At 38.2% G+C, this 22071-nt stretch overlaps 1 protein-coding gene across 1 annotated transcript in view; it reads left to right on the plus strand.

Moving 5' to 3' along the window:
* LOC111158103 (ATP binding cassette subfamily A member 8) overlaps positions 1-22071 on the plus strand; it is a 73179-nt gene that overhangs the window by 10218 nt on the left and 40890 nt on the right. The window contains exons 5-15 of the mRNA XM_022519946.1: positions 1896-1999; positions 3157-3383; positions 4987-5132; positions 5456-5637; positions 8006-8153; positions 16468-16636; positions 18447-18505; positions 19245-19355; positions 20428-20603; positions 21274-21393; positions 21637-21775. Coding sequence (XP_022375654.1) covers positions 1896-1999; positions 3157-3383; positions 4987-5132; positions 5456-5637; positions 8006-8153; positions 16468-16636; positions 18447-18505; positions 19245-19355; positions 20428-20603; positions 21274-21393; positions 21637-21775 — 1581 coding nt within the window. The remainder of the gene's footprint in view (positions 1-1895; positions 2000-3156; positions 3384-4986; positions 5133-5455; positions 5638-8005; positions 8154-16467; positions 16637-18446; positions 18506-19244; positions 19356-20427; positions 20604-21273; positions 21394-21636; positions 21776-22071) is intronic.

The following is a 22071-nucleotide window of genomic DNA, read 5'->3' on the forward strand; positions in this document are numbered from 1 at the left end:
GTTAAGCCGCTGCCTTCGGCTCAGGTCATGATCTCAGGGTCCTGGGATCGAGTCCCGCATCGGGCTCTCTGCTCAGCAGGGAGCCTGCTTCCCTCTCTCTCTCTGCCTGCCTCTCTGTCTACTTGTGATCTCTGTCTGTCAAATAAATAAATAAAAATCTTTAAAAAAAAAAAAGAATAAACAGTTGGACCTGCATTAGTAATCAGGGAAATGCATTTTAAAACCACATGTGATATCATTTTATATTTAGCCAGAATGGCCAAAAACAGTAAATAGAACAATACAAAGTATTGACAAGGATACATAGCAAAGAAAACCCAATATTATAAAATATTTTAAACATTTAAAATTGAGAAATTTTATTTTTAAGTTGAAGATATAATCTGTAACCCAGCATCATGGAAGTTTTATTAGTGAAAGTCTCATGCCTGTGTTAAAAATTTGCTGCCTATTCTCCTCTCCTTCTGAGGACATGGAATAATTGCTCTGTAGGTATAATTAGATACCTAGATTCAAGGCATTGAAAAGCAGATGTGAGTTCTCTATACCCTTTCCTCACCTACTTCTGCAAGCCAGATGGAAACTGTCACCTTGGGACCCTTAGATGTGAAACAGAGGACCTTACTCCCCTCCTTGCAAAGACCTTTGCTGACTCTGTAGCATGAGTGAGTCACACTATCTGCTTATCTGTTGCTGCAATAAGACATTAATATCTGGAAGGTCGTTTGTTACTAGGCGTATTATTGGCTATCCTGACTGATACACACATATTCATGAGAAGACATATATAAGGACTTTCATAGCAGTGGCTTTTTTTTAAACAGCAAAAAGAAAAAAGAAATTAAACAAATTATTATCAGTGAGAGAACAGATAAATACATTGAATTGTATTCCTGCAATGTGGTTCTACACAATCATAAAAAGAAGAAAAAATAGGGCCATTTATATAAATTTCAAAATCATTTATAGAACAAATGAAGCAAAATGGAGAATGATGACTGTAATAAGATAGATGATATAAAGTTTAACAATTTAAAATTACATGTGTGGTTTGGGGATACATTATAGAAGCTTAATGGCATATATAAACACAAAGTTTAGGAAAGCAGTTAGCCTCTTAGGAGCTTGCTACTAGGAAAAGCAGTAAGATCATAGACAATATACAGAGGATTCCAATTGGATTTGTAATGATTTCTTCATTTATAAAATTTGGCCATGGGTACATATGTGTTCATTATATCTTTGTTTGTAGGCCTGAATGATTTCCAATGATTTTTAAATATTTAAAATGTTAATGAAACATGTATTTAATTCCAATACTCAATTTTATTTTTTCACATTAAATATCACCATCTCTTTAATGCAATTTAATACTCACTAGGCTGGTAGACTTTTTTTTTTTTTTTTCTTGGTAAGATTTTTTTTTCCTTCAAAAGATGTTCTGATTGACATGATTTAAACATAGTAAGTTATCTCCTCTGAACTCCCAGTTGCTCATTATTGCCTGTGTTGTATGTAATGTTAGGCAAAGTTCTAGTTCTCAATCCATATGCTTCTCAATCCATATGAGACCTACTAACCTTTGAAAAATATAAAAAGATTATTTTGACAATACAAAATCATAGAAGAGAAGAACTCTACAAAATTTTTGATGGATGAAGAAACAGGGAAGGTAGTGTGAGAGAGCATAGTATTCTAATTTAATGCAGAACATCCCCTATAAGTGCTCTGTCTGCCGTGCTTTGAGAATCATTACTCCGGTTTATGTTTTCATAGGCCTTCAGTCAAAATAACAACATTTATAGTGTGTGACCATTGTAAAGTCCACTGTTTCCTATAATAAGAACTGAAATAATCCATAATGATATCTATGGGTTTCTTTTTTTCTCTTAAAGCTCATTGTTCTAAAACAACTGAAAATGTTAGCTGCCAAGTTTCACAATACTGGAAGAGAGGTTTCGTGGCTCTTCAAGCCGCTATCAATGCAGCTATCATAGAAGTGAGTACAAATTTTCCGTGCTAACTGATGTTGCATCCAGATTAATGCTATTAGAGGCCTCAAAATGTTCATGAAATTAAATATAAATGGGTAGGTTTGTTCTTCACTTAATCACTGGTTTCTTTAGAAAAAGTTTAAGTTTCTATATGTCATGGGGGCTACAGACATAAATAAAAGTTTTCTCTCCCAAGAATTTAGCTTTGTCAGGAAGCCAGGCATATAGTAGGAACATTATTAGAGCCCAAATGTCTATCAACTGATGAATGTATAAGGAAGTTGTGATATTTATATATAGATATAGATATAGAGAGAGACATAGATATAGATATATAATGGAATATTATTCAGCCATCAAAAAGAATGAAACCTTGTCATTTGGAATGACCTGGATGGAGCTAGAATGTATTATGTTAAGCAAAATAAGTCAGCCAGAGAAAAACAAATAACATACAAATTCATTCATATGTGGAATTTAAGAAACAAAACAGATGAACATAAGGGAAGAAAAAAAAGAGGAAGGCCATAAGAGACTCAACTATAGAGAACAAATTAAGGGTTGCTGGAGGAGAGGTAGGGGAGGGATAAATGGGTGATGGGGATTAAGGAGGACACTCATTGTGATGAGCATTGGTGTTGTATGTAAGTGATGAATCACTAAATTCTACTCCTGAAACCACATTACACTACATGTTAACTAACTAGAATTTAAATAAAAACTTAAAAAAAAAAAAAGTTTTTAGAAAGGGAAAAGTAGGGTAGCAGGGGGGTATAAAGGTCTGTAAGTAAACAGGCTTAACTTCTCAGCCTAAAATGCCATGGGAGAATTCCTAATTTACATCATTTAAATTTAAATTTAAATTTAAATGAGGCTTGAGGTAAGAGTTGCCAAGTATATAAGGTCATTAATGTATGTCAGGCACATTATAAGGCAGGGTTAGGCAGGGAGGTGATAAAACACATAGTAAATTTTGAGAACTGTGAGAAGCTCAGAATGCCTGGAGTCAGTGGGCCAGTGGTGGAACACAGAAGTGAAAATTTAGACTAGCATCAGATCCAGACTTAACAGTTTTGTGTTCAGAGGAAAACAGATGGCTGAAAGAAAACAGAGCATGCCATCCATGAATATACAAAATTTGTTTATTAATGTATTTCCTCAGACTGCAACAAATCATTCAGTGATGGAGGAATTGATGTCCGTTACTGGAAAAAATATGAAGATACATCCCTTCGTCAGTCAGGGGGGCATTGAAGCTGATTTCTTCATTTTCTTCTGCATTATTTCCTTTTCCTCATTCACTTATTATGCATCTCTTAATGTTACAAGAGAGAGGAAAAAGATGAAGGGCTTGATGAGGATGATGGGTCTTAGGGATTCAGCATTCTGGTGAGTAAAGCATAGCACAAATAAATAAATGTAGGGATTTAGGAAAAGTGGGCCTCTTCAGAGCATCTGTATTCAAACCTAATCATTTTCTAACTCTTCCCTATGAGTGGGATAAATTGTCATTGATGTAATGCTTGCCAAGTTAAGGCTGTGGGTTACTGTGCTTCTCAGACTGAAGAAAGAATAGCACATTTGGGTTTGGATAGTGGTTGTGAGGTAGGGATAATGAGGGTTGGCCATTGAGTCTACTGGTTGTGAGGTAGGGATAATGTGGGATGGCCATTGAGTCTACTGGTAAGAGTATGGTAGAAATGGTAGATTTGGGTGTCAAAGCTGATTGGAAATAGAATTCAAGCCAGCATGGGACTGAAAGGGGAAAAAAGAGGTCAAAGACAAGGAGCTCTTTTGAGACTAAAGGTGGGGTATGATGGATGTATTTGAAGGAACAACCTGGCAGAACAGGCTTGTGAATAGGGGCTGGGTAGTTTGAATTTAAAATGCCAGAAGCTGTGTAATTCCAAGCATGGACAAGGTCCTGTGTGAGAGAGAACTTGAGAACGACTTAAAAACATGGAGGTGGTGTTTGTAGTGAAAAGAAAGTAAAATAACACAGAGGCTAGGAAGTCACATGGAATATGCAAATGGAAATAAATTTGCAGTCTGGAAGAAAATGGTATAAGTCAATATTGAACTGCTCATTGAATTAATATTGGAGGGGAGTATGGCAGAGCCGTGAACTCTAACAGCTCTAGAGCCAGAATGCCTGGACTTGAAATCATAGGTACTTCAAATCTTTGTTCAGTAGGTTCTTTGTCTAGAAAATGAAGAAAATAATGATGCTTCTGCATAGAGCCTTTGTGAAAATAGAATGATTTCATATTTGCTAAGTTCATGAAAACACTTTCCGGTGCAGAGTAATTGCCGTACATGTAGGCTGTTGTTTTGCTGGTTTTGCTGGTGTTTTGTTTTCATTATTTCATTATACCCTTTAAAGAATGTTCATCAACATGATAAGAGAATTAAACAAAGGAAGGTGAACTATCCTATATCTCTGAGGGAATCCATGAAGCTCCTCACCCTTAGAGAGGCCCCAAAGAGGAGAAAAGACCTGAGATTCACTGAGGAGTTACAATGTACTTGGACACTGTCCCACTTAGACATAACTTCGTTGAGCCAATACTGTGGTATTATTCCCAGTGTCTAGAGCAATTTAAAAAAAAAAGGTGAGGGATTACAGAGTTTGCTCAAGGTCACAGAGTGTGAATGCAGCAGAAAAAAATGTTTGAACCAAAATAAAATAGACTAGAAGACTATTTTCTCCTTTTCCTCACAGTGATGTGTGTGTGTGTGTGTGTGTGTGTATGTGTGTGTGCATGTGTACATGTATGTATGTGTATTTTTCTGGAACTAATTTTAGGACAAAAAATATTCCTAATTCCTAAAGAATTTTTCTGCATACATTTACCTTATATTTAAATATCCTGAAACTCAATAAGTATCTACTAAAAGAATGAATGTATCAATGAATACTGTTAGAATCCATTCTGGATCCTCCTTTCAGTGGAATATGAAATTCTAAAATAACATCTTGTTTCTATCCTAGGCTCTCCTGGGGTCTGCTCTATGATGTTTTCATCTTCATTATGGCACTTTCCTTGGCACTCATTATAAAATATGTCCAGTTTGTCATTCTGACGGGCTTCACGGCGATCTTCACCCTCTTCTTCCTCTATGGATTGTCTTTGGTGAGTTGGTGAATTAAGTTGCTTTCCATCCAACTCTTACCCTAAGAATCAAGTGTTGGTTTCCAAATAGGTAATTATTCTCCATATCCCTTTTCTTCACTATCCGCTGTTTGCCTGAGAACATCCATGTATTTGATTTGTAGTGTTTTTTTTTAAGATTTGTAATGTTTTGTAATGCCAACTTATAGTGCAATTTATAGAGCACAGTTTTGTATTATAGACAAAAAATGTAACTCTAATTTTGTATATACAATTCCTTATTGTGTTATGCTAAGAATAATCCTTAGGGAAATATAAACCAACTGGATCTTCTCTCATTTTAGATAGCACTGGCTTTTCTAATGAGCGTCTTGGTAAAGAAATCTTTCCTCACTGGTCTGGTCGTGTTCCTTCTCACGGTCTTTTCGGGAAGTTTGGGATTTACAGCATTGTACAGGCAACTTCCTACATCCTTGGAGTGGATTTTAAGCTTTCTTAGCCCCTTTGCCTTCACGCTTGGAATGGCCCAGGTGAGAAAGAGCCCAACTGTTTGATGGCATTTCAGAAACATTTTTCCTGTCTGGAATTCTGTTGTTTACAGTCTTTTCTATGATTAGCATTGTCAGATTCAAAGCCTCAGTGCAGACTACTGTTACACTGTAAAGATGAAATTGTTTTTAAGATTTTATTTATTTACTTTGGGTGCCTGGGTGGCTCAGTGGGTTGGGCCTCTGCCTTTGGCTCGGGTCATGATCTCAGGGTCCTGGGATCAAGCCCAGCATTGGACTCTCTGCTCAGCAAGGAGCCTGCTTCCCCCTCACTCTCTGCCTGCCTCTCTGCCTACTTGTGATCTCTCTCTCTGTGTCAAATAAATAAATAACATCTTTAAAAAAAAGATGTTATTTATTTACTTGAGAGAGAGAGAGCAAGAGAGGGGAGAGTGTCAGAGGGAGAAGCAGACTCCCTGCTGATCAGGGAGCCCAACGGTGGACTCAATCCTGGGACTCCAGGATCATGACCTGAGCCGACTGAGCCTCCCCAGGTGCCCCAAAGATGAACTTAAAAAAAAAAAAGATTTATTTATTTATTTGAGAGAAAGCGAGTAGGGGAGAGGGACAGAGGGATAGGGAGAGAGAATCCCAAGTGGGCTCTGTGCTAAGTGCAGAGTTCAATATGGGGCTCAATCCCAGGACCCTGAGATCATGACCTGAGCCAAAACCCAAGAGTCAGTGGCTTAACCGACTGAGCCACCCAGATGACTCTCAAAAAAGATTTGGACATACTGAACTCAGCAAAATAAGCCATTTGGTGAATGAAAAAAATAGAAGGTCAGCATATCATTCTTCAGAGATGATCTAAAGCATTTTCTTTGGCTACTAATTAAATATGGATTTGATATTGCAGATTGAATTCTAATTATTCTAGCTCTTATTTTGACTTTATAATTGAACAACACAAGTGAATGTATAGACCACTGTATAAAAGAAAAGAAAATCAAAACTTAAAACCATAGGGGCGCCTGGGTGGCTCAGTGGGTTAAAGCCTCTGCCTTCAGCTCAGGTCATGATCCCAGAGTCCTGGGATCAAGCCCCGCATCAGGCTCTCTGCTCAGCAGGGAGCCTGCTTCCCTCTCTCTCCCTGCCTGCTGCTCTGCCTACTTGTGATCTCTCTCTCTCTCTGTTAAATAAATAAATAAAATCTTTTTAAAAAAACTTAAAACCATAATAATTGTCGAGCAAATTACATTTCTGTTCATCGAATGTCATTTCTGTTTATCTGATTCTCACATTGAACTCACTTTGCTGTCCCTCCAATTAAATGGCAATGTCAGTCCTTGCATACATATCTGTTATTTGGTTCTTAGTGAAAGGATTATTCATTATAAAAGACCCATTAATTTAAACATTATACCCCACTTTTCCCACAGGTTCTCCTTAAACACACCAGTTTTGTTTTGTTTTTCTAAGAGCATAAATTCTTTCTCATGTAGACATTTTCAAGGAGGACCACACCTTTGTCCTGTCCTGTATCTTATTTGGTAAAAATTTATCTAAGGTTGAGCTCAAATGTCATCTCCTATACTTCCCTGCCTCCTCCTATTAGGAGTTCAGTGAACACTAAGGTAGTCAGGGCCAGGGTCCGCAACAAGAAAATGGAAAGCCAGGACAGCTAATGAAACCACACTAGCATCCTGTTTTATGGACTACAGAAGACCACAATGGCATCCTGTCTAGCAGTCTCTGCAGAAGTGACTTTTGCAACATCCTGAAACAAAACAATTAACCATAAAATGTGGAGTCACTACCACAAGTTGAGGCAGTTTTTGTCCAAATGTCAGCCCAAAAGACCACCAACATGTGGATAACACAATAGGTAGACAGGTGCGTGATCAAAGCCCTCACTGGCACAACTTAGAGACCAATGAACAGGGACCCACACTCAGGATGCTCAAGATATATCTACAAAAAAGCTCAGAAAAACCCTAGATTTGAACACCAAAATGGCAACTCTCTCAGGCCCCCTCCCTCTCTGGGGGCATTTTACGCTCACTCAATAAACTTTGCCTTGCTGCCCACCACTTTTCATCTGGTCTACCTCTTTATTCTGTGAAGTGGCATGACCAAGAACCACAGGCATGAAGGCAACAAAAATCCTGTAATAGTCCTAATGCTCCAGTTTTATTTGGAACATAATTTAACCACAGCAATTACTAAATTTCATTATAGTTGGGTTACACACCTTCCAAAAGATTTGAGAATTGTAAAGAAGGCAGTTTCACTCAACTTTGTGCTCCCCATAGGAGGCAAAAAGTAGCTCTTACACGTTTATGCTAAACCCAATTGTTAACCATTTATCACAAACCTAATGTCCTTTCATTAATTACTTCTTAATTTTCAGCTTTTGCGCTTGGACTACGATTTGAATTCTAACGCATTTCCTAATCCATCGGACTATTCAAATCTGATAATAGCAACAAATTTCATGTTGGCTTTTGATCTTCTCTTCTATATGGCACTGACGATTTATTTCGAGAAAATTTTGCCAAGTAAGTACAGATATGATTAAAATTGAATGTCATTTCCTAAAGGCATATCTAACACATGTTGTTTATATTTTGAAAACTACTTTGTGCATCAAACGCAATGAACAAGGTCATTGCCAACGGCCACATTAGTTCTTTATTTCTTGTTATTTGACTGCTCAGAACTACAGCTTGAATTTTGCTTATAGGGTCACTGATCTTTGAACTTCACTGTGTTCTAAATGCAGTTTGTTTCTTTTTTAAAGTGATGCTTAGAAAGCTATTTCCTAAATACATCTGTCTTGGTACTTAGTCATGGAAATTTACAGTTGCTTTTGCCTGTTTTGCTCAGTGGTTCCAATTCAACCCTGAGATTATGATTCATTTTGTCAGTGGTGGGACCAGGGTATCTACATTTTTTAAAAGTCTCCCCAGAGGTCCACAGTAGGAAAGTCAATAGGTCTTATGTTTTTACTTCTATAGTAGATTTCAGGTGTTTTCACCACACACACAGAAAAATGATAACCATGTGAGGTGATGATACATTAGTTAGCTGGATGGTTGTAATATTTCACAGTAAATGCCTGTATTAGACCATCACATTATATACCTTCCATATATACAGTTTTTATTTGTTAGTCATACTTCAGTCAAGCTGTAAAAATTATGGAAATTACTAATGAAATAAACACATTGAGCTTTTTTTTTTTTTAAGTCAATGACTCAGCACTTGGTCAAAGGATCAGACGAGAAATAGTGAGGGCAAAGGTACAGAGAAATGTCTAGAAACAGTGAATCGATACCATGTTGTTGTTTTCAGATAATCCCTTAAGAACAGTAACTGTCTCTGCCTTTCTGAAGAGTCCAGAATAGTAGATGCCAGGATTTACTAGAATTTTGGCTAGAACATTTATGATACACTAGGAATTATTTGTACCACCTATTCATTAATCCTGAATTCTAACAAGGTGACTTTTTCAAAATTCTGTGAAAGATAAGCAATATGAATGAAGAAAAGGAAGATTAACTGATTAAAGTAACAGAATCATGTAATGGTGAATCTGGTGGTAGAAAGGACCCGGTCAAGCTATATGCTTTCATTCGCTAGATTTCCTCATGAAGGGTTTTTTTTTCTGAAGATGGCGGAGAAGTAGCAGGCTGAGACTACTTCAGGTAGCGGGAGATCAGCTAGATAGCTTATCTAAAGATTGCAAACACCTACAAATCCAACGGGAGATGGAAGAGAAGAAGAACAGCAACTCTAGAAACAGAAAATCAACCACTTTCTGAAAGGTAGGACGGGCGGAGAAGTGAATCCAAAGCGACGGGAAGATAGACCGCGGGGGGAGGGGCCGGCTCCCGGCAAGCGGCGGAGCAACGGAGCACAAAATCGGGACTTTTAAAAGTCTGTTCCACTGAGGGACATCGCTCCAGAGGCTAAACCAGGGTGAAGCCCACGCAGGGTCAGCGTGGCCTCAGGTCCCGCAGGGTCACAGAAGGATCGGGGGTGTCTGAGTGTCGCAGAGCTTACAGGTATTAGAACGGGGAAGCCGGCGACAGAGACAGAGCCGAGGAGTGAGCTCTAAGCTCGGGGTTACCTTGAACCGGTCGCAGGCTCGGTCAGCTCGGAGCGCGGCCGGAGGCAGGGTGACGGGAGTAAATCGGCGCTGTTCTCTGAGGGCGCGCTGAGGAGTGGGGCCCCGGGCTCTCGGCTCCTCCGGCCGGAGACTGGGAGGCCGCCATCTTCATTCCCGCCCTCCGGAACTCTACGGAAAGCGCTCAGGGAACAAAAGCTCCCGAAAGCAAACCCGAGCGGATTACTCAAACCGCCCCGGGTAAGGGCAGTGCAACTCCACCTGGGGCAAAGACACTTAAGAATCACTACAACAGGCCCCTCCCCGAGAAGATCAACAAGAAACCCAACCAGGACCAAGTTCACCTACCAAGGAGTGCAGTTTCAATACCAAGGAGAGCTGCGGAATTCCAGAGGAGGAGAAAGCAAAGCACAGAACTCATGGCTTTCTCCCCATGATTCTTTAGCCTTGCAGTTAATTTAATTTTTTTTCTTTTTCAATTTTTTTTCTCTTCTTCTGCCAAATTTTTTTTAACTTTTACCCTTTTCTTTTTTAATGTTTTTTAACTAGTTTATCTAATATATATATTTTTTCTTTTTTATATTTTTTTCCTTAATCGTTTTTTAATTGTTTCCCCTTTTTTTTTTTTTTTTCTTTTGAACCTCTTTTTAACCCCTCTCTCCTCCTTCATGATTTGGGATCTCTTCTGATTTGGTTAAAGCATATTTTCCTGGGGTTGTTGCCACCCTTTTAGTATTTTACTTGCTCCTTCATATACTCTTATCTGGACAAAATGACAAGGCGGAAAAATTCACCACAAAAAAAAGAACAAGAGGCAGTACTAAAGGCTAGGGACCTAATCAATACAGACATTAGTAATATGTCAGATCTAGAGTTCAGAATGACGATTCTCAAGGTTCTAGCCGGGCTCGAAAAAGGCATGGAAGATATTAGAGAAACCCTCTCAGGAGATATAAAAGCCCTTTCTGGAGAAATAAAAGAACTAAAATCTAACCAAGTTGAAATCAAAAAAGCTATTAATGAGGTGCAATCAAAAATGGAGGCTCTCACTGCTAGGATAAATGAGGCAGAAGAAAGAATTAGCGATATAGAAGACCAAATGACAGAGAATAAAGAAGCTGAGCAAAAGAGGGACAAACAGCTACTGGACCACAAGGGGAGAATTCGAGAGATAAGTGACACCATAAGACGAAACAACATTAGAATAATTGGGATTCCAGAAGAAGAGGAAACAGAGAGGGGAGCAGAAGGTATATTGGAGAGAATTATTGGAGAGAATTTCCCCAATATGGCAAAGGGAACAAGCATCAAAATCCAGGAGGTTCAGAGAACCACTCTCAAAATCAATAAGAATAGGTCCAGACCCCGTCACCTAATAGTAAAATTTACAAGTCTTAGTGACAAAGAGAAGATCCTGAAAGCAGCCCGGGAAAAGAATTCTGTAACGTACAATGGTAAAAATATTAGATTGGCAACAGACATATCCACAGAGACCTGGCAGGCCAGAAAGAGCTGGCATGATATATTCAGAGCACTAAACGAGAAAAACATGCAGCCAAGAATACTATATCCAGCTAGGCTATCATTGAAAATAGAAGGAGAGATTAAAAGCTTCCAGGACAAACAAAAACTGGAAGAATTTGCAAACACCAAACCAGCTCTACAGGAAATATTGAAAGGGGTCCTCTAAGCAAAGATAGACCCTAAAAGTAGTAGATCAGAAAGGAACAGAGACAATATACAATAACAGTCACCTTACAGGCAATACAAGGGCACTAAATTCATATCTCTCAATAGTTACCCTGAATGTTAATGGGATAAATGCCCCAATCAAAAGACACAGGGTATCAGAATGGATAAAAAAAAAACCATCTATATGTTGCCTACAAGAAACTCATTTTAAACCCGAAGACACCTCGAGATTTAAAGTGAGGGGGTGGAAAAGAATTTACCATGCTAATGGACATCAGAAGAAAGCAGGAGTGGCAATCCTTAGATCAGATCAATTAGATTTTAAGCCAAAGACTATAATAAGAGATGAGGAAGGACACTATATCATACTCAAAGGATCTGTCCAACAAGAAGATCTAACAGTTTTAAATATCTATGCCCCTAATGTGGGAGCAGCCAACTATATAAACCAATTAATAACAAAATCAAAGAAACACACCAACAATAATACAATAATAGTAGGGGACTTTAACACTCCTCTCACTGAAATGGACAGATCATCCAAGCAAAAGATCAACAAGGAAATAAAGGCCTTAAATGACACACTGGACCAGATGGACATTACAGATATATTCAGAACATTTCATCCCAAAGCAACAGAATATACATTCTTCTCTAGTGCACATGGAACATTCTCCAGAATAGATCACGTCCTTGGTCCTAAATCAGGTCTCAACCGGTATCAAAAGATTGGGATCATTCCCTGCATATTTTCAGACCACAATGCTCTGAAGCTAGAACTCAATCACAAGAGGAAATTTGGAAAGAACCCAAATACATGGAGACTAAACAGCATCCTTCTAAAGAATGAATGGGTCAACCAGGAAATTAAAGAAGAATTGAAAAAATTCATGGAAACAAATGATAATGAAAACACAACGGTTTGAAATCTGTGGGACACAGCAAAGGCAGTCCTGAGAGGAAAATATATAGCGGTACAAGGCTTTCTCAAGAAACAAGAAAGGTCTCAGGTACACAACCTAACCCTACACCTAAAGGAGCTGGAGAAAGAACAAGAAAGAAACCCTAAACCCAGCAGGAGAAAAGAAATCATAAAGATCAGAGCAGAAATCAATGAAATAGAAACCAAAAAAACAATAGAACAAATCAACGAAACTAGGAGCTGGTTCTTTGAAAGAATTAATAAGATTGATAAGCCCCTGGCCAGACTTATCAAAAAGAAAAGAGAAAGGATCCAAATAAATAAAATCATGAATGAAAGAGGAGAGATCACAACTAACACCAAAGAAACACAGACAATTATAAGAACATACTATGAGCAACTCTACGCCAACAAATTTGACAATCTGGAAGAAATGGATGCATTCCTAGAGACATATAAACTACCACAACTGAACCAGGAAGAAATAGAAAGCCTGAACAGACCCATAACCAGTAAGGAGATTGAAACAGTCATCAAAAATCTCCAAACAAACAAAAGCCCAGGGCCAGATGGCTTCCCGGGGGAATTCTACCAAACATTTAAAGAAGAACTAATTCCTATTCTCCTGAAACTGTTCCAAAAAATAGAAATGGAAGGAAAACTTCCAAACTCATTTTATGAGGCCAGCATCACCTTGATCCCAAAACCAGACAAGGATCCCATCAAAAAAGAGAACTACAGACCAATATCCTTGATGAACACAGATGCAAAAATTCTCACCAAAATACTAGCCAATAGGATTCAACAGTACATTAAAAGGATTATTCACCACGACCAAGTGGGATTTATTCCAGGGCTGCAGGGTTGGTTCAACATCCGCAAATCAATCAATGTGATACAACACATTAATAAAAGAAAGAACAAGAACCACATGATACTCTCAATAGATGCTGAAAAAGCATTTGACAAAGTACAGCATCCCTCCCTACATACACTCTTCAAAGTGTAGGGATAGAGAGCACATACCTCAATATTATCAAAGCCAGCTATGAAAAACCCACCGCAAATATCATTCTCAATGGAGAAAAACTGAAAGCTTTTCCGCTAAGGTCAGGAACACAGCAGTGATGTCCATTATCACCACTGCTATTCAACATAGTACTAGAAGTCCTAGCCTCAACAATCAGACAACAAAAGGAAATTAAAGGCATCCAAATCGGCAAAGAAGAAGTCAAACTATCACTCTTCGCAGATGATATGATACTATATGTGGAAAACCCAAAAGACTCCACTCCAAAACTGCTAGAACTTGTACAGGAATTCAGTAAAGTGTCAGGATATAAAATCAATGCACAGAAATCAGTTGCATTTCTCTACATCAACAACAAGACAGAAGAAAGAGAAATTAAGGAGTCAATCCCATTTACAATTGAACCCAACACTATAAGATACCTAGGAATAAACCTAACCAAAGAGGCTAAGAATCTATACACAGAAAGCTATAAAGTACTCATGAAAGAAATTGAGGAAGACACAAAGAAATGGAAAAATGTTCCATGCTTCTGGATTGGAAGAATAAATATTGTGAAAATGTCTATGCTACCTAAAGCAATCTACACATTCAATGCAATTCCTATCAAAGTACCATCCATTTTTTTTTTTCAAAGAAATGGAACAAATAATCCTAAAATTTATATGGAACCAGAAAAGACCTCGAATGGCCAAAGGAATATTGAAAAAGAAAGCCAAAGTTGGTGGCATCACAATTCCGGACTTCAAGCTCTATTACAAAGCTGTCATCATCAAGACAGCATGGTACTGGCACAAAAACAGACACATAGATCAATGGAACAGAATAGACAGCCCAGAAATAGACCCTCAACTCTATGGTCAACTAATCTTAGACAAAGCAGGAAAGATTGTCCAATGGAAAAAAGACAGCCTCTTCAATAAATGGTGTTGGGAAAATTGGACAGCCACATGCAGAAAAATGAAATTGGATCATTTCCTTACACCACACATGAAAATAGACTCAAAATGGATGAAGGACCTCAATGTAGGAAAGGAATCCATCAAAATCATTGAGGAGAACACAGGCAGCAACCTCTTCGACCTCAGCCGCAGCAACATCTTCCTAGAAACATCACCAAAGGCAAGGGAAGCAAGGGCAAAAATGAACTATTAGGGTTTCATCAAGATCAAAAGCTTTTGCACAGCAAAGGAAACAGTTAACAAAACCAAAAGACAGCTGACAAAATGGGAGAAGATATTTGCAAGCAACATATCAGATAAAGGGTTAGTGTCCAAAATCTATAAAGAACTTAGCAAACTCAACACCCAAAGAACAAATAATCCAACCAAGAAATGGGCAGAAGACATGAACAGACATTTCTGCAAAGAAGACATCCAGATGGCCAACAGACACATGAAAAAGTGTTCCATATCACTCGGCATCAGGGAAATACAAATCAAAACCACAATGAGATATCACCTCACACCAGTCAGAATGGCTAAAATTAACAAGTCAGGAAATGACAGATGCTGGCGAGGATGCGGAGAAAGGGGAACCCTCCTACACTGTTGGTGGGAATGCAAGCTGGTGCAAACACTCTGGAAAACAGCATGGAGGTTCCTCAAAATGTTGAAAATAGAACTACCCTATGACCCAGCAATTGCACTACTGGGTATTTACCCTAAAGATACAAACATAGTGGTCCGAAGGGGCACGTGCACCTGAATGTTTATAGCAGCAATGTCTACAATAGCCAAACTATGGAAAGAACCTAGATGTCCATCAACAGATGAATGGATCAAGAAGATGTGGTATATATACACAATGGAATACTATGCAGCCATCAAAAGAAATGAAATCTTGCCATTTGCGACGACGTGGATGGAACTAGAGGGTATCATGCTTAGCGAAATAAGTCAATCGGAGAAAGACAACTATCATATGATCTCCCTGATATGAGGGAGAGGATATGCAACATGGGGGGTTAAGGGGGTAGGAGAAGAGTAAATGAAACAAGATGGGATTGGGAGGGAGACAAACCATAAGTGACTCTTAATCTCACAAAACAAACTGAGGGTTGATGGGGGGAGGGGGGTTGGGAGGGGGGGTGGGATTATGGACATTGGGGAGGGCATGTGCTATGGTGAGTACTGTGAAGTGTGTAAACCTGGTGATTCACAGACCTGTACCCCTGGGGATAAAAATATATGTTTATAAAAAATAAAATTAAATTAAATTTTAAAAAAAGATTTCCTCATGAAGGGAAAGAGATTAAGTCCTAACTAATAACATACCAAATGGCAGGTGTTTAGAGAGTGTTTGATCAATATTGCATGAAGGAATGACTAAACACAGGAAAAGTACACATAAGTTTGAAAACGCATCATTATTACACTGGAGGTCATTGCAGAATATTAGTGAAATGTAATTTTTTTGTTTGTTTGTTTCATAATGTCTCTCAACATGTAGGGAAATAGAAATGCCAATTAAATGCAAATACATTGTGGATTAATTTCTAGAAAGGGGGTCATGAAGAGTAACTTTGCTTCAGAGGAAAGTTTTTATTTGGGGATGGGATAAAACATAAATACAAAGGAGCTTTTTTAAAAAATTCCTCGCTGTTAAATTTCAATAAATTATTTTACCCTTTTCTCTCCTTTCTTACAGTGTATCCCTCATTTTCATTAAATATTGTTCTGTTTCCTCTTGGAATATTTGTATCCAATGTTACCACTGGATACAAATTCTCAATTTCTCAATTTGTTCTTCCTTTGCGGGCGACATGACAGCTGGACTCCTAGATAGCGGCAAATCTTGCATTTATATTCCAATAGCTGGCTTTCTCAGGGTCAAGTCTTAACATTTAAAATCCCTCTTGGATTTTTTAAAAATTCCAGTTGCCTTTCTTCCTGTAGGAACAATTGTTATAATAGAGACATCTTAGTGATTTTTTTTTTCCCTTATGCGGACTATACCTATCAAGGAAAATGTGTGCATTCCCTGTGTTGATGATGCATTCAGGCGTCTGGGCAAAGAGGTGACTTTGCTCTGCTTTATTAGAATGACTCTTTCTCTTAAACTGGTGATTGACCCAATATTTGTCTCCTGTTCGTGTAGATGAATATGGACATGGGTATCCCCCCTTCTTTTTCCTGAAGTCTTCCTTTTGGTCACGGCAACAAAAAGCTGATCGTGTGGTTCTTGAAGATGAAATTCACTCTGATCCTTCATCTAATGACTCCTTTGAACCAGTGTCTCCAGAATTGCATGGAAAAGAAGCTATCAGGTATGCAGATGGAGAGTAGGCCAAAGACTGAGAAGCTAATAGCCCCTGAGGCCAGCACAGTTCTCCTTTGTGCCCTAAGGACAGCTTCCACTTAACCCCCTCCACACTACCTTCATTATTTCCCACTTCAAGTTTAGAGAAAAATTCCTTTAACCTGTTTTATCTCATATCATTGATATTTACATTAAATGCAAACTTAGATTTCACCAAACAAAGATAATCCAAAGAAAATGTTGCCTGGATTCTCAATCTTTTATCTGCTGTCTCTCTTCTCCATCCTTGGCTTCTCTCATTTCTTTACCTGGTCTCATTTATTCACACTTTGCCCCTCCTCCTTTATCATAATCCCTACTTTTTTCTTGCAGTTTTTTTCTCTTTCTTCTATTGATTGCCAAGAGTAGGGGAGAAGAAGGGAGAAAGGATCTGGAGACAGACACAAAGGGAATTAAGGAAGGTGTGCCTTAGAGTGTCATGCACATCCTGGTTTCCACATGTGTGTTTCATTTGAGGCAGACAACTTTTCTTTCCAGATAAGAAAATAGGAAGAAAGTCTTCAAGATCCCAGATTTTTCACATCTTCCTTGCCCATCAGTGATTCTCCACCATCAGCCCTCTGTGAATGGTCTCAGATTACCCTAGCCTACACAGCTTCTAAAGCCCATGTCAGTTTTTATTTTAGCCTGTTCCATATTTTATTTTAGCCTGTTCCACTATCCTTACATTTGTCCTGTGACCTAAGTCAGGTTTAACTTTCAGCAGAACAGCTGAGGGGGAGCAAAGAAATGACTTTATTTAATGTTTCTGTGTTTCTTTTGTATTTCTTCTATCCCTTTAGCATCTCACCCAACCATAAGTGCTATGGAGTGATAGTAAATGGAATTAAAATAGTGTAAAAAATCTAATCAAACAATCCAATATGAATGGAGCTTGAATCCTTTGATGAATAGTAGATGACAATATAAGAAACATAAATTTGATTTAGTTTATGGATTACATATCTACCTGATAGAATAAGACCAATAAAGTGCCTAGGATTCCAGATCTATAATAGCACCAGGTGAATGTTAATTCTGTTCCTTTCTATTATCATAATCAGCATAATCTAACTGGTACCATTTTATGTTTATTGAATATTTATCATGTACCAAGCACTATGCGTGGAAGATGAAAAATTTCGCTCATCCTTCAACACAACCCTAAAACACCCAAAAGTTTCAGGTTCAAAAGCTGAAACTTACCTGGGATAAGTACATTGGTTAAAGTAATAGCTACTAAATGGTATAGATAGTATAAGCTCAATTAGGTAAGACTGCAAAACCCATGCTGTCACTGTTATCATCTTTGCATCTTTTCCTTACTCCACCCTTGTACCTCTTAGCCAACTTCTGGAGACCTTGACTCAAGATAACCCAAGATACCTCCAACCTGAGCCAGTAGTTTATGATGAACCTTTCAGTGTTAGGTGCCATGTTACCTGTTGGGGTCTAGCTTCTTTGGCTTTGCAATTTATAGAAGATCCTTGTCCTCAATACTAATGCCAGGCTATACCCTAATCTTTGGAATCAGAAGATCTGGAGATGGGATCTAGGCATAGGTAAATTTATAAAACTCCTCGGGTGATGGTAATGTGCAGCCAGGACTGGGAAGTAGTATTCTAGCTGATTCTCTCACACAACCATGGCTTCATGAGAGTGAAATCCCAGAACTTCCTATGCCCTGAGGATAAGATTTATTCAATCCTGTCAACCAAACCTAGAATTACAAACTGAATAAAACTGTCATACCTTGAAATATCTTTTTTTTTTTCCAGAATCAGAAATGTTACAAAAGAATATAAAGGAAAGCCAGATAAAATAGAAGCTTTGAAAGGTAAGGGGGGAAAAAAGAAGATTTAGTTATTATATTGATACTGATTTGTGATTTTAATTCTATATTTTTTGCTCTTGATGAACAGTTACTGGTGGTATTTCAGATTTAAAATGAGTTATTTGAGCCACATGGTAAAATTTACCTTCTAACACATGCTTTGACTACATAAAAGTTAAGAAAAAATGATTATGTTTTAGAATTTGATGTACTTGAAAGATGTGTAATAGTAAGGTAGTCTAGGGATTTTGGGGGGTGGATTTGTTTCTACAAATTCAAATTTTTCTTCTGTCATTTCAAAGCTGTTGTAGATATTGTATATTTTTCTTTTGTGCAAAAAGAGAAATTTATCTCAAAGGATTTTTTGTTTGTTTAGTTTGTTTTGTTTGTTACCATTAGTCTGTTATTTAGTCCGTAAACATTAACATCCATCCTACCATATACCAGGCAATGTCAATGAACCTGGGAGTATTAGATATGTAACCTGCTGAGAAACCACATAATTTCAAAAATTAAAAACAGGATAGACATATAAACTGATAAGGGCACATTTTGTTTTTATTTTGAATTTAACAACCCATTGTATTCATATTTAGAGAACAAGGCCATTCAAGGATATAAAAAGGCAGTCCATTAGCTCCATAATACATTTTTATTTGTGATTTTGTTTTCCTTCCTGTCTCCCTACTACTTTCCCTTCCTTCCTTTCTCCCACCTTTTTTCCCTTTCTTTTTCTTCCTAGATTTGGTATTTGACATATATGAAGGCCAAATCACTGCAATACTTGGTCACAGTGGAGCTGGAAAATCAACACTGTTAAATATTCTTAGTGGGCTATCTGTTCCCACCAAAGGTAAGACTATTTTCCCAAAATCAGGTCAACATATAAATCAGCTGTTAATATAAAGTCCTTCTGATTATCAATTACAAACACAGACAACAATGGAAAAGTGGAAGTTAACTTATAGTATTCATCTATAGAGGTATGTAATATTTGATTGGTATATATGAAATTTGAGTTGTTTATGAGGACCATTGTCATGGTCATTAGTTACTATTTGACATTTGAACTTGTACCTGTTAGCTTTTGCTCCATAACAAGCATCCCCCAAATTAACTGGCTTAATACAAAAAATGTTTTATTGTTTCTCATGATTCTGTGAGTTGACTGGCAGTGTTTCTCTCTGAACTTCATTGGCTGGTGCTGAGTGTTTTGGCATGTCCTCAGTCACGTATATGGGGCTTCAGTTAGGACTGCTTGCTCCTCTTCAGTTAGGACTGCTTGCTCCTCTTGTTTACATGGACTTTCATCTTCTGAGAATCTGGTTGGGATTCTTCACCCAGGGGTCCATGATCCCAGAAGCAAAGAGAAGGCTCATCCCAGTGCAGAGGCAACTTCAAAGCCTCTGTTTATGTCCCAGTTGCTAGGATTCTGTTTGTTACATAACCAAGCCTAGGAAGGGGTGGATAAATGGATGACATCTTGATGGGAAAATCTGCAGATGGGACATTTTTTTTCTTTCCAGTATACCACACAACTATAAGAGAAGCTCATAATGACTGAATTGTAAAAACCTTGAAGAGAAAATCATGTGTCTAAAATGTAATTAATAAATTACAGTTTGTGTAGTTTATTACAGTGATTCTCCATCTAGAAAGATCTTTTTGTAAGTGTTTATTTCAGTTCTGGTTAGTTAGCATACAGTGCAGTATTAGTTTCAGGTGCACACTATAGTGACTCAACACTTCATACAATACCCAGTGCTCATCACAAGAACACTCCTTAAGCCCTGTCACCTATTTCCCCCATCCCCCCAGACTCCTCCCCTCTGTTAACCATCACTGTATTCTTTATAGTTAAGAGTCTGTCTAGAAAATCTTAATTCAAGCATTACCCTGATACTAGCTTTTAACTTTTGTTATAGGTTCAGTCACCATTTATAACAATAAACTTCCAGAAATGAGTGACCTAGAGAATATCATCAAGCTTACTGGAATTTGTCCACAGTCCAATGTACAGTTTGACTTCCTCACTGTGAAGGAAAATCTCAGGCTCTTTGCTAAAATAAAAGGCATTCAGTCACATGAAGTCGACAAAGAGGTACTAAATAGCTAGAACTAATGTACTGGTTAAAATGAGATTGTTGACTCTACTTGCATGGAATTCTTTAAGCTTTCATTAAATTATATTTGCGCAAATCATGTCTAAATGTTGGGCCAAAAAAAATCTAATTTAGATTAACAGCTAACATTTATGTATGATTTATAATGTGTCAAGCATTATCCTTAATTTCAAATATAACTGACTTACTCCTTATAGCAACTTTATGAAATAGGTACTATTATCATCCCCATTTTATACATGTGAAAACTGAAGTTCAAAAGCAACTTACTTGCCCAAGATTACACAGCTAGTTAAAGTGGTGTGGTTTCCAAATCCAGCCAGGCTTTTAATCATTACACTTTATAGCCTTATATTTCCAAATTTAAGAGGAAAGGGAAGGGGTTGGGGGGGAGGGACAAGAAGGAAGGGGTAAGGAAAGGAAAGGGTGCTTGGGTGGCTCAGTCAGTTAAGCCTCTGCCTTTGGCTCAGGGTTCTGGGATCGAGCTACACATCGGGCTCCCTTCTTGGTGGAGAGCATGATTCCCCCTCTCCTGTTCTCGCTGCTGTGTGCTCTCTCTCTCTGTCTCTGTCAGATAAGTAAATAAAATTTTTAAGAAAAAAAGAAAAGAAATCTTGGTTTGTGACATAAATGTTGTCATTTGGCTAGATACAAAGAGTCTTGCTGGAATTGGAGATGAAAAATATTCAAGATGTCCTGGCTCAAAACTTAAGTGGTGGGCAGAAAAGAAAACTCAGCTTTGCAACTGCCATTTTAGGAGATCCCCAGGTAAGTCAGACTAAATTTAGAGACGAATTCAAATTTTTAAAAATGAAACTTTTAGTAGTAGTTCAAATCTTTTATTTGCAAAGGACATCTGTGATAAAATAGTTGTGATAGAGCATTAAATATAATAACCAGGTCCTAACTATAATATCCTTTTAAATATATAAGCAATATGGTTTGTGCATGTTTTCTGGAAGAACTTCACTTTCCTGGAAATGCCCTTTATTATACATCCATCCTCGGTAGGTTTTCCTATTGGATGAACCAACTGCTGGATTGGATCCCTTTTCAAGGCACAATGTTTGGAATCTCCTGAAGGAGCGGAAAGCAGACCGTGTGATCCTCTTCAGTACCCAGTTCATGGATGAGGCTGACATCCTGGCTGGTAACTCTTGACTTGCCCGCTAAGTGTCCTGATGAGGTCTTTAGGAGACTGGATTGGTATTCTCAGCAGCTTATTTAATAAGGTGGTCATCTAGGGGCGCCTGGGTGGCTCAGTAGGTTAAAGCCTCTGCCTTTGGCTCAGGTCATGATCCCTGGGTCCTGGGATCGAGCCTGGGATCGAGCCTGGGATCGAGCCCTGCATCAGGCTCTCTGCTCAGCAGGGAGCCTGCTTCCCTCTCTGTCTCTGCCTGCCTCTCGGCCTACTTGTGATCTCTGTCTGTCAAATAAATACATAAA

Source organism: Enhydra lutris, unplaced genomic scaffold, assembly GCF_002288905.1.
Source record: "Enhydra lutris kenyoni isolate GAN:26980312 unplaced genomic scaffold, ASM228890v2 scaffoldscaffold57, whole genome shotgun sequence".
Taxonomy (NCBI): domain Eukaryota; kingdom Metazoa; phylum Chordata; class Mammalia; order Carnivora; family Mustelidae; genus Enhydra; species Enhydra lutris.